The sequence below is a fragment of the Diabrotica virgifera genome, chromosome 8, assembly GCF_917563875.1.
Source record: "Diabrotica virgifera virgifera chromosome 8, PGI_DIABVI_V3a".
In the NCBI taxonomy this organism is placed as follows: domain Eukaryota; kingdom Metazoa; phylum Arthropoda; class Insecta; order Coleoptera; family Chrysomelidae; genus Diabrotica; species Diabrotica virgifera.
The window spans coordinates 51334593-51347911 of record NC_065450.1 but is presented as its reverse complement, the minus strand read 5'-3'; the positions used below and the strand labels follow the sequence as shown (position 1 = coordinate 51347911).

The 13319-nt window shown below is 34.7% G+C and overlaps 1 protein-coding gene across 2 annotated transcripts in view; it reads left to right on the top strand.

Moving 5' to 3' along the window:
* LOC126889453 (RNA polymerase II subunit A C-terminal domain phosphatase) overlaps positions 1-13319 on the top strand; it is a 67117-nt gene that overhangs the window by 33070 nt on the left and 20728 nt on the right. For both annotated transcript variants that reach the window (XM_050657768.1, XM_050657767.1), the window contains exon 4: positions 7554-8465. In XM_050657768.1, the coding sequence (XP_050513725.1) occupies positions 7554-8465 (912 nt within the window). The remainder of the gene's footprint in view (positions 1-7553; positions 8466-13319) is intronic.

Below are 13319 nucleotides of genomic sequence, written 5' to 3'. Positions count from 1 at the left end.
AACATATAAAATGTCGAATTACAACGTGTGGAAACATCTTACAGTAATTTGAGAGGATTCCCATTTCCTGGATTTTTTGAAAATCTAAAAGTTTAGCAGTTGCTTGTAGAACTCTTTTTAAAGTGGCTTATGGTATTTTTTATTTTGGTTAAATTTTTAATGATTTCCTCATATCACTTTTGATAACAACATCTGAGGTGGAAGTCGAAACGTCAATAAAATAATTTTTTTAATTTAATTGTGGCTGATTTTCTCATCCTTTAAGCCATCGTTCACAATAAAGTTTATTTATTGTGTGTGCAAAGCCACCAAAATGTTTAATTTTCATATCATTTTGTGTACCACCTTTAACATTTTGTGCATTATGGGAAACAATAATGTATTAAAATTTTGTTTTCTACGTTTTCTAAGTTTTATAAGACAGATTTATCTTAAAAATAATGCATGATGCATAATTATCATCCACTTCTATAAAAACGTTCCATAAACTACTTAATTTTTCTATTTTTGTTTGGCACTAGTGGCATATGGTATGCGTTCTAATAGCAAACCCAATTTTGTAATAGTGACCTAAACAAAATAATAACACGTGCGTAGAATTTTACGATGGTCCATAGTGGTAACACTTTTTATTAGGAGTTTAACATACGAATATTTCGTTGCTCTGTTAAATCGCAGTTAAATCGGTCATTACGAAAACAATCTATGTCCATATTTTGGGTAAAATGACGACGCTTTTCAATGCCATGAAATTTACATTTAAACATATAAACATTTAAACTTTTTTGCTTTTCAGAAAGATTCATTTATAACCCATAATACTTATATAAAATATAGTATTATCTCGGAATATCCAACTATTAATGAAAATATTTTTACGTTTCCTGAAAAATTTACACATTGCAATATGTATTGTTTTCGCAATGACCGATTCAATTACAGACAAAAATCACAATGAATAAAATATCACTTTATCGTAATTTAGCCCACCTCTAGACTCGTTCCGCTGATTTAAAACAGACTGAAATGGTAAATGTACGCGGGCTTTTGCATTTGCGTGGCTTAGTTCAGAATCCAGCAGTCGACTGAAGTATTGGACTTGTATAATATATTAATTATTTGAAAATATTTTGTTGGCCAACCGCCTAGAGCCGAAATACATGTATTGGATATGATCCCTTTAAAGCTCGCTGGACCTGTAGAACAATTTGGTGTTGGAGGATAACTTTCACTTTGGATGTCTGGGTTATGCCATCTTTTGGATCCATTGTGTCATACTATTAATGGTAACAAATTAGGACAACGAGTCATAAAGCGTTTTTTAGGGCGTGAGAAGCCCAGTGGCCATCTTGATATCTTTTTTACTCATTTCGAGAAGGCAGTTTGTTGCAGTAGGTGACACTTTTAAGAGCCTTTTTGCTTGACTTTGTCCTGGTGTGTTACCAGTATAGTTTTAGTTGATTGAGTTCCCAGGTCCGGAGTTCCTCTCTGAGGTGGCTTTTTGATAGTCCACAGAAGGGTTCTGCACCTTGGAATAGGGTAGGGGTAGTAGCCGCTTCTTTTGCGAGGCTTATCAGCTTCCTCATTTCCTGCAATTCTCTTGTGGCCTGGCACCTACATCAAAGTTACTTTGTTGCGTTCCGCCAGCTTCTTGAGGGATTAGTCTTGGCGCCAAATAGAGGTCACCGTGCCCTTTTCAATTCTGATGGACAAACTCAACGGTTTCTTATGGATTTTTGGCTGCTGATTACGAATTTCGAGGGTGGATTTCGATCTGAGTGGTCGAAAAATTGTTATAAACAATTTAATTGTTCATAAGGCTCTGGCTCATAAACTAAAAGAGATACAAAATAATGTTTTAAATAAAAGTTGTTCCTTAATAAAAAACGAAGAAGAAATCGTTTACTAAACTCGAAAGCAAATAATTAGAATTCAAGATATTGGAATATTAGTGCACAATGCAAATTCGACATTGCAAAATAAGTATTTTTCGAAGTTTTATCGATCGTAACTCGGCTTCTGCGCATGCAAATCAGCCTTAGAAGATCCCATTTTAAAGCTTAATTAATAGGCTTCCAAACAAAGTTTGTTAAATTACTTTGTCTTCATTTGTTTTAAAGTTATACCCATTTGAAGTTATAATTTTCTTAAAAAAATTAGACATTAATTTGTTTATAAGGGTTTCAAGCAAATTTGAGCCATAAACATTTATACTTTAATTAACAATAATGATAGAAGAACTCGATAGGAACAATTTGAGCTTATGAAAATGTTCGTAAGTTTATTTTTGGCCAAGGTATCGATATTTTAATGGCGCGCTATGAGGAGCAAGATCGACTCATGCTCACAGTGTAAAGGTTCACGTGCTAACTTCTCCATGCAAATTATAATTTCTATGTATATATCCGTTATCTTCATTTTTCATGTTTGAAGATCCGAATAAAATTTTATATAATTCTTATATTATCATCATACTGTACCTCGTATAACCTTTCATTCTATTTACTTTGTCTTCTATTCTTTGTACTAAATGAGAAAAAAAATTTAAAAACTAATATTTCAGAAATATAACTAAAAAGTCAGCTGATATTATTTATTAAGAATAGGCAAGGCCTCCTGAGCAAAATAATGTAACACGAGAGCAGTCGATCGGTGTCCTTACCGCAATATTACTTGACTGTGAGCCGATCTTGCTCCTCATAGCGCGCCATTAAAATATCGATACCTTGGCCAAAAATAAACTTACGAACATTTTCATAAGCTCAAATTGTCCCTTTTGAGTTCTATCATTATTGTTAATTAAAGTATAAATGTTTATGGCTCAAATTTGCTTGAAATCCTTATAAACAAATTAATGTACAATTTTTTTAAGAAAATTATAAATTCAAACGGGTATAACTTTAAAACAAATGAAGACAAAATAATTTAACAAACTATGTTTGCAAACCTATTAATTAAGCTTTAAAATGAGACCTTCTAATGCTCATTTGCATGCGTAGAAGCCGAGTTACGATCGATAAAGCTTCGAAAAATACTTATTTTGCAATTTGAAAATTGCATTGTGCACTAATTTTATAATATCTTGAGTTCTAATTATTGGATTTGAGTTTAGTAAACGTTTTTTCTTCGTTTTTTATTAAGGAACAAATTTTATTTAAACATTTTTTGTATCTCTTTTAGTATATGAGCCAGAGCCTTATAAACAATTAAATTGTTTATAACAATTAAATTGTTTATAACAATTAAATTGTTTATAACAATTTTTTGACCACTCGGATCGAAATCCACCCTTGAGATTCGTAATCAGCAGCCAAAAATCCATAAGAAACCGTTGAGTTTGTCCATCAGAATTAAAAAGGACACGGTGACCCCTCTGGCGCCTAGACTAGATTGTTTATAGTCCCAAACCAACTTTGACTCAGAAGTCAATGACTTTAAAGCCTTCAAGGTAGATTAGCTGTCTGATAAAATAAATACTTTTACCCTATGAGTGTCTCGGTTGAGACATTCTTGGGTTGTGGTGTTTCCAAGAGATTTGGATAGCCAGAAACTGGGCCCAGTAACTCCCACTCCTGTCCTTTCATGTATCTTAGATCCACCAGTATACCGTAGGAGTGAAACCTTCCAGTTTCGCTTCAACTTCTTCACCCATTTGGGGTTCTTATGACCACTTCAAAGGGTGTTTCGAAGTCGAATTAGACTGGCATGACATCTGTTCGCCTGTCCTTAGAATTCAATGAAAGTACCCCACACAAACCTTATGGAAATTAGATCCCAGTAAATTTAGTTCATACTTTGGAAAAATACTCTTTGAAGCATCCTGATAAAAAGTTCTCATGGGCACATCTCGATCGTATGAAGGATTTTCAAGATATAGAGGCACAAACTCGGAAAATTATAAGATTTACCGGGTATTCCAATTCCCTGAGTTACTGGTTATCTGGCAACATGTAGAAGTTTGGATTAAATATAAGTACTAGTAGTCTAGGATTTTTTTCCTGGCTATCCAATGGCTATTTTTAATGTAATGTATGTAATATATGTTTGTAATTATTAAAATTTAATGTATATAAGTTAAAATTAGGAAATTGTGTCTATGAAAATAAAAAAAAATTGAGCTGGCCAATTGGTTCAAACCAAGGTCATAAATCTAAACACACACACACACACAATGGCGACCTTTACTTTGACCTTGACCATCAACAGACGTCATCTTCTAGAGTTTCGAGGGTTTTCGGCATTAAATTGATATAAACAGATTACTCATGGCCTTTTTGGGATCGCTAAACACGAATATGCCATCAGAATTAACTTCCGGAGGACGTGGTGGCCAGGGCCACTGCAAGGGGCGTCATCTTATAGAGTTTCGATGATTTTCGGCATTTAATTGATGCAAATAAATTACTGGAGGGTTTTTTGAGGTCGCTAACACGAATATGCCACCAGAACCGACTCCCGGAGCACCTGGTTTCCAAGGTCAATGAAAGGGGCTCCTGGAGTTTCGAGGATCTTTGGTACTACATTGATGCAAATGGATTACTCCTAGGTTTTTGGAGTTGCTGAACACGAATACCCCATCAGAACAGACATCGGAGTATCTGGTGCCTAAGGCACGTCATGCGTTGGAGATTCGAGAGCTTTCGGTACTAAATTAATGTAAACTGATTACTCACAGGTTTTTGGGGCTGCTGAACGTGAATACGCCATCAGATCAGACCCACGGAGCACCTGGTGCCTAAGGCAGGTCTTCTTCTGGAGTTTCGACAGGTTTCGGCATTAAATTGATGCAGATGGGTATTACTCATGGGTTTTTGGGGCTACTGAACACAAATACGCCATCAGAACAGACACCGGGGTACCTGGTCTACCTGTGCCTAAGGCACGTCATCTTCTGCGGTTTCGAGAGTTTTCGATAATAAATTGATGCAAGCGGATTACTCTTGTGTTTTTGGGGTTGCTGAACACGAGTATGACTTAGATAAAAGACTTTGGAATATCTAGTGACCACGATGAATAACACTATCAAAATAGAATATAGTAAATCGATTTAAAAATAAATGAAGGAAAAATAGTGTCAGATATGAATTGAGTTTATATTTATAAATAATTAAAACAAATGAATAGTACAACATAGTTATTTTAATAAAATTCTACAAATAGCAAAAAAAACTTTTCACCAATTTGTACGCTTTCTTTGAACAGCAACTCATCAAACCTCCGAGTACTCGGTGTGTACCATCCGTTTCCAACAATTTACTACTGAAAACTCTCGAAACTCCAGAAGACAACCTGTCTTAGGCACCAGGTGCTCCTGTGTCTGTACTGGTCACGTATTCGTGTTTAGCAACCCCAAAAACCTATAACTTATCCGTTTATATTAATGTAGTACCGAAGACTCTCGAAACTCCAGGAGCCCCTTTCATTGACCTTGGAAACTAGGTGCTCCGGGAGTCGGTGCTGGTGGCATATTCGTGTTTAGCGATCCCAAAAACCCATGAGTAATCTGTTTATATCAATTTAATGCCGAAAACCCTCGAAACTCTAGAAAATGACGTCCGTTGAAGGTCAAGGTCAAAGTAAAGGTCGCCATTTAATAGCCGGAAAAAAATCCTAGACTGCTAGTACTTTTCTTTGATCCAAACTTCTACATGTTGCCAGATAACCAGTAACTCAGGGAATTGGAATACCCAGTAAATCTTGTAATTTTCTGAGTTTGGGCCTCTATATCTTGAAAATCCTCCATACGAACGAGTTGTGCCCATGAGAACTTTTTATCACAATGATTCAAAGAGTATTTTCCCAAAGTATGAACTAAATTCACTGGGACCTAATTTCCATAAGGTTTGTGCGGTACTTTCTTCCAAGATTTTTAGATGGCCCACTAGATCTCCAGGTTGCATTATTTGTGTCTGTTGCAGCTTTAAGGCGGTGCTTACTCCCTTCCTCCTTATGCAGAACTGCAAGGGAAGAAGGTTCAACATCGCCTCTAAAGCTGCAGTGTGGTATGTTGACGTTACCCCTTTGATTCCCAGACAAACTGGCCGCTGCACTTTTTGCTGCTTGGCGTTAGCCGTTGTTTACATATGCACATGTATGCAGAACAAAATATTTGTGACGGATACCTATTTCCTCTCTTTTCTTTTTAATATGGACTTTCCAGCGATGTCTTGCATCAAATGTGATACCCAAGTATTTTGCGGAAGGTGCATATGGTATTTGGGCATTATTTATTCTGATTGACGTGAATTTATTTAAATTCATTTAGTTTGATTCTCAATTTATTAGTCCAATTATGGATTTTATTTATCGACAACTGTAATTTTTCTGCTGTTTCTTGTATAACCAACTGCTAGCATTGCAGTATCATCTACAAAGGTGAATCTAGTATTATTTTCTAGTTCAGGTATGTCGTTTATGTATAACAGATAGAGGACCAGACCTAATAGGCTTCCTTTAGGGACCCTTCTTTGATTTCTTTTAGATTTCTGAGATTTGGATCTTCTGGATTTGAGAGCAGATCTGGACTTCAGATCTTCATTGTTCTCTTCTTCTCTGTGATTATCAAATACCTCTACTATGTCTTCTTCACGTGCCATCTCCGCGACGGAGGTTGGCAATCATCATGGCTATTCTAATCTTAGATGCTGCTGCTCGGAATAGTTTGGTTGATGTGCATCCGTATCATTCCCTCAAGTTAGGCAACCATGAGATTCTTCTCTTTCCTACACTTCTCTTGCCCTGGATTCTCCCTTGTATAATCAATTGAAGTATGTTGTATCTCTCATTACGCATAACATGCCCCAGGTATTGCAGCTTTCGTGTCTTGATGGTTTCCAATATTTAAGTCTTTTGTTGACTCTTCCCATGACTTCGTCGTTTGTTATATGCTCGGTCCATGATATCTTCAGGATTCTTCTATACACCCACAGTTCAAATGCTTCCAACTTTTCAGTAGTCGACGTGTTAAGTGTCCATGCTTCTATCCCGTAAAGCAGGGTCGAGAAAATATAACACTTTGAAACCTAACTCTCAAGTCTAATTTCAGTTCTCTTGCACAAAGTACCTTTCTCATTTTATTGAAGTTTGTTTTTGCTTTCTCTATTCGAACTTTGATTTCTTTGGAGTAATCGTTTGTGTGATTAATTATTGTGCCAAGATAGTTGTAGTTTTCAACTTGTTCTAAAGTTTTACCTTTAATTGTCAGGCTTTCATCATTATTTTGGGTTTTTGATATCCTCTACTATGTACCTTTTCAATACTTTCAGCTTGTCTTCTGTGTCCATAACTATATCTTCTTTTTTATCGACCAATCGACTGTGATTGGTTTTTCCTTTATTTTCTAGTAAGTTCTTTAATTTTTTTTGTGTGTATTAAAGCCATCATGTTTATTTTGTAATAATATTATTACCGCTTTGATTTTAATAAAAATGATCTCTGTTCTTAGTATTTTATTTCATATTTTTGAGTAGTATGACATTTAAAAATAAGCGGTCTTAATCAATCTTGAGTCGATTTTTTGCTAGCAAGTGTAGATAATCAAGTTAATTTTTTAGGAAAACGCAAATAAGGATGAAGTAGAAAATAACTCTCAATGCAAAACAGAAAATAAAGAAACAGTTGACGAGGAAAGCAAAAAACAAGAAGCTGATAAACATCTTGTAAACAACAAAGATGACGAAAAAGACGTAGAAAAGAAAAATAACGAAAACGCGGCTGACGAAAATATGAATGAAAATTCTGAAATAACTAAAACAAAGCCAGAAGAACCAAAAAATAATGAAACTGAAAGCAACAGCGAAAATAAAAATTCGGATAAAGAAAATAAAAAGGACAAATCGGACAAATCAGAAAAACCCGAAGAATTGATCGATATAGACGATCCTGATGATTATTTAATTTATCTTGAAGAAATTTTGAAACATATTCACCAAGAATTCTATAAGCAATACGATGAGCTTGAAGCTGGCGAAGTACCTGATCTTAAACAAGTCATTCCTACAGTGCGAAGCAATATTTTAGAAGGTTGTAGGTTAGTTTTTAGTGGTTTGGTCCCCACCCATATTAATTTAGAGCAGTCAAAAGCGTATCTGGTCGCTAGAGGACTTGGAGCCACTGTTACGCAAGACATCGAGGATACCACGACGCATCTGGTGGCTGTCAGGCCGGGTACCGCTAAAGTAAACTCTGGTCGCCGGAAGAAAAAGTTGAAGATTGTAACGCCAGATTGGTTATGGTGCTGTGCTGAAAGGTGGGAACACGTAGACGAGAGGATATTTCCTTTAAACAGCAAAGGTTCGAAAAATAGGCATCCGCCCCCACATTGCAGTAGTCCTGAGCATATAACGTCTTATCCTGAACACGGCATGCCTGATACTAGAAAGAGGACACCCAGTGGGAAATTTATGGATACAATTAATCCGTTAATGTCGTTTTCAAGTGATGATATTGCTGATATGGATAAAGAGGTAAATATAGTTTATAAACTAAAAGTCAAACAATTAGGAATGCACGTCATATATTTAATGACATCGTAACCCACCGGTACAAACTTGACGACAAACAAATTCAACAAATTTTTCCTCATATATTACTTTTTTCGTTACAGTCAAGTTTGGCAGGAAAGCGCTGTTGCCAAATAAAAAACATATATGTATTTAACAATAAAACACTGAAAACGTTTGTTTTCTATACTTCCACAAAATTTATTACAACTAAGTGACTACAGCTGTTTCGGCAGAGTGCCTTTCTCAAGTGATATAGTTTACAATGTGTTTGCCTTTTTAAGTCTTTAACTGAAGAGGTTGAGGAGTGGGGAGCTGTTTGTCTCGAGTTGGTCATTCAGAATTATATCTGTATTTTTCAATTTATTAATTTCCATAGATTCTAAAAAAGATAGCTTAAGGCCTTTATTTTGGATATGCAGAATTTGAAACTCTTCATTGAAATAATGATTATGATCTAGAAGGTGAAGTGTGTATGTAGAAGTATCTGTTTTTCTATTGTTGAAAGCCCTTTTGTGTTCTGCTATCCGTTTGCCAAAGGTTCTGCCAGTTTGACCGATGTAAGTTTTCGGACAGTCACCACAAGTTAGTTTGTAGTTTGTAGTCACACCACTCTGTAGTGGCTTTCTCTTTCCGCTTTTATTGTTCTTAATATATTTACTTAAGTTGTTGTTAGTTCTAAAGGCTGGTGTTATTCCTTTCTTTTTTATGTATCTGGCTATTTTTGTTGTTATCTTGCCAGTATATGTGAGAGAGCAGAAGGTACTGGGTTCTTTCTGTGGTGGTGGATACACTAATTTCAGGGCTTTCTTATGGAGTTTTTAACTGTTTGTTCGTTATAGCCATTGTTTACTGCTATTTGTTTAATGATGTTTAGTTCTATCTCGAAGTTATTTTTTGTCATGGGAATTTCTGTCAGTCTGTGTATCATGCTATGGTAGGCTGCTAATTTGTGTTGTGTAGGATGGGATGATGAATTGTGTATGGTTGTGTCAGTATGGGTAGGTTTATGATATACGGAGAACTCATGTTTGTTGTATAGTCTGGTAATCGTTACATCTAGAAAGTTTATGGAATTATTCTGTTATGTTTCTATTGTAAACTCAATATTACTATGAAGTGAATTAATGTATGATAGAAATTGGTCAAGTTGTCTGTTAGTTCCTGTAAAGCATACTAGTATATCATCCATGTATCTCCACCAATATAAGAACTGTTTAAATACGGGATGTTTAGAAATTGTTTTTTCAAGTTGGTTCATAAATATATCTGATAGCAATGGGCTTAGAGGATTACCCATAATAAGTCCTGCACTGTTGTTTGTGTATATTTGATTATTGAATTCAAAATAGTCTTGATTTATGCAAATTTCAAGAAGGTGTAAAATTTCAGATGCAATGATCGGATTTGTACTATTATGGTCTAAAAGATTTTTAACTAAAACAAAAGTTTCTGTAGGAGGAACACTAGGAAAAATATTTTTTACATCAAAAGAAATTAGTCTGGAGTTGTTGGGTAATTGAAAATGTTGTATTTTATTAACTAGTTCTAGTGTATTTTTTACGGTGAATTTAGGTGAAAATTTAGTGTATTCTGTAATAATATCTGTTTTTTGAAAGTTTATATGACGGAGCTGTATAAAAAGAAACTACATGCCTTATTGGGTGGTCAGGTTTGTGTAGTTTAATAAAAGAGTATAATTTAGGAGGTTGTGGGTTCATAATATTAAGGTATTTCTGTTCTGTTGGATTTAGTATTGATTTTGAATTTTCAATGGCTAGTTTAATTTGTTTTCGGTATTTTTCTGTGGGGTCTTTGTTTAGTGTTCTACTATTTTGGTTATTTAAAAATTCTATTGTTTTGTTATTATAGTCTCTTTTATCGATAGCAATAGTAGTGTTACCTTTGTCTGCTTTTGTAAATATTATGTCATGCTTTATTGATTTATTTTTAATCGAAACGGCTATTTGGTTTTCTTTATAACACGAATTATTAGTTTCACTACATACATCGGTAATAGATTTTACAATGATGCTTTTTTCTATGTTCTTGGCAGTTTTGTTTAACGCTATTTCACATTCTACACCTAAATATTCTAAATTTTTGTGAATATTATGTCGGGGCAAGTTGTGTTTGAATCCTTTCTCTAAAAGTTCTATCTCACTATTATTGAATTTAGTATCTGTTAAGTTTATAAATTGGCGAATGGATTTAGTGTCCGCAGTCATATAAACCCAAATAAACAACAAGTTTATAAATCTATTAAAAAAAGTGGAAGTATAGAAAACAAACGTTTTCAGTGTTTTATTGTTAGATAAAATGAACTTCCATCAAGTAACGGTCGAATCCATCAATTATATATGTATTTACCAAAGCAGCTACCGGCTACACTGTTTCTCTTTGTTTTTAACAGTGTGAAACAAAGATATTTATCTGTAATATAAGTGTCAAAGTCATGTTGTCGTATAGAAGATTATGTCAGGTTTTTGTTTGTTTATTTTTTTCTTCCTTTATGAACTTTGGGAGCTGTACCCATTTAGCCAGCAACAGTATTTCTTAAAATTAAGGCCTAACTAAACCTACCATACAACAAGACTGCTACAAATATACTCGACCAATCAGGGCTAGGGAAGGGAAAGTGAAGTTGGTTAAAAAATAAACTGTCGTTAGAATATAAACTAAATAAATAAAATATAATTTGAAACCAATAATTTGATGTTACATTTAACCTCCAATATTATGACAGACGTCTGTTACCATTTACCATCTCACCAAAGATAATAATGACGTCAGATATACTCGTCACTACTAACTTCTAGCGAATGATATTCTCGCTGTAATAGGAATGGCTTATCAAGAAAATCTGATTATTCCCTATATATTTTTTCAAATTTAAAATATGGCAACAAGGGAAAATTGCGTGCGTGCCTTATTGTTTAACTGCAAAGAAAAAAAAACTTCGATTTTAGTTGCTTACTTAACTTTCTGAGTTTAAATTGAAAAATGTTATCACAATATTAACTATTAAGTTTGTAAAATGGAAAAATTATTTATATTATAATCATACACTTTACGTATAGCACAAAAAGACTTATTTTGGTTTTTGTTTGAATAATTTGACATATTTTAACTTTTTTGTTAGGCAAGCAAACTCATCAACTTAAAATTTAAATGATAAATGTTTTCTTGACAGCCTCTTATTTTTCAAGTGTCTGATTATGACATTTTCCTTAATTTTATATGTTATGATTTTTATCTGTTTATATTCCCTTCTAGATTTTAGGTTTTAGATTTTGAAGGAATCGTTTGTCCTGTTCGAAAAATCCTTCGTGTAGATCCTACATGCATGTCTATGTCACAACGAATAGTGGGTCTTGGCCTGTTCTAGGATCAGCCTCCATTCCTTCCTATCATTCGCCTTGGTTTCCAATTTTGTACTCTTAACACTCATAAGTCATCTTCCACCTGTTCCTTATATCATGCTCTGGGCCTGCCTCTTCTCCGCACTCCATCCGGTCTTTAGTTATAAATGTGTTTCGACTGCCCCATCTCGTTCATTCTCTCTGAGTGGCCTAGCCACCGCAGTCTGTTTATTTTGATGGACATACCAATACTAGGTTCACTATAAAGGCGGTAAAGTTCAAAATTATAGCGCCTACACCATAATCCGTTTTTCTGCAAGCCTTTATAAATATGTCTGATGATTTTCCGTTTAAAAAAGCCTAAACGTTCTTCATCTGGCTTGACAAGAGTTCTGTATATTGCTATTTTCGTTCTTTTTGTAACAGTGTTTGATGTTTAAAGTTTCTTTAATCCATAGTATGCTCTAAGTATGCGCTAGATATATACTTCTGTTAATTTCTGCAGTTACTGTATTATGACATTTACATCCACGACATATTCATAGATTTCAAACAGGCCTACGACTACATTAATAGACATGTTATGTTAAATATTGCATACCTTTAATAACATCACTCAAAAATACATTCGACATCAGTAAAAGCAACTATGGACTCGTCAACAGCAACTGTCAGAATGAGCTCACTGAGAAGTTTTCACTAGTCAACGTATTACAGCAAGGAAATGGACTGGCACGACACTATTCAACCTATCTCGAGTAGGTGATAATACAGTTGAATATATATTATGTAGGAAGACTGACTAATGAAATATATAAAATAATACCGAGAGCCTGGAATGAGGAACAAATCCCAGAAGAGTGGTGTATTGGAATCGTTTGCCCGCTACATAAAAAGGGGTGATCAATTGGAATGTAGAAACTATAGGGGAATAACCCTCCTTAACACAGCATACAAAATATTTTCGAGTATATTATATGGTCGCCTAAGTGCATATTCAGAGGATCTTCCTGGAAGAATATCAAAGTGGTTTTAGTCCTGGTCGATCAACAACAGACCAGATCTTTGTGCTAAGGCAAATACTGGAAATAACCAATGAATTCAATATCAACACATAACATCTTTTCTTAGATTTTAAATCGGTCTAAGAAATAAATTTTATGAAGCCATGGATGAATTCCACATCCCCGATAAACTTATAAGATTGGTTAAGGCTACAATGCGTAAAGTTGTTTGCAAAGTCGAAATACATGGCGAACAATCACAGGCATTTGAAACTCATGTTGGGCCGCGACAGGGAGATGCGCTGGCGTGTCTCCTTTTCAACATAGCTCTGGAAAAGGCGGCCAGAGATGCCCGAATAGACGACAGAGGAAATATTTTTAATAAATCATCCCAAATTTTGGCATATGCAGATGATGTGGACCTAGTTGCCCGCACAACACGCAAGCTAGAA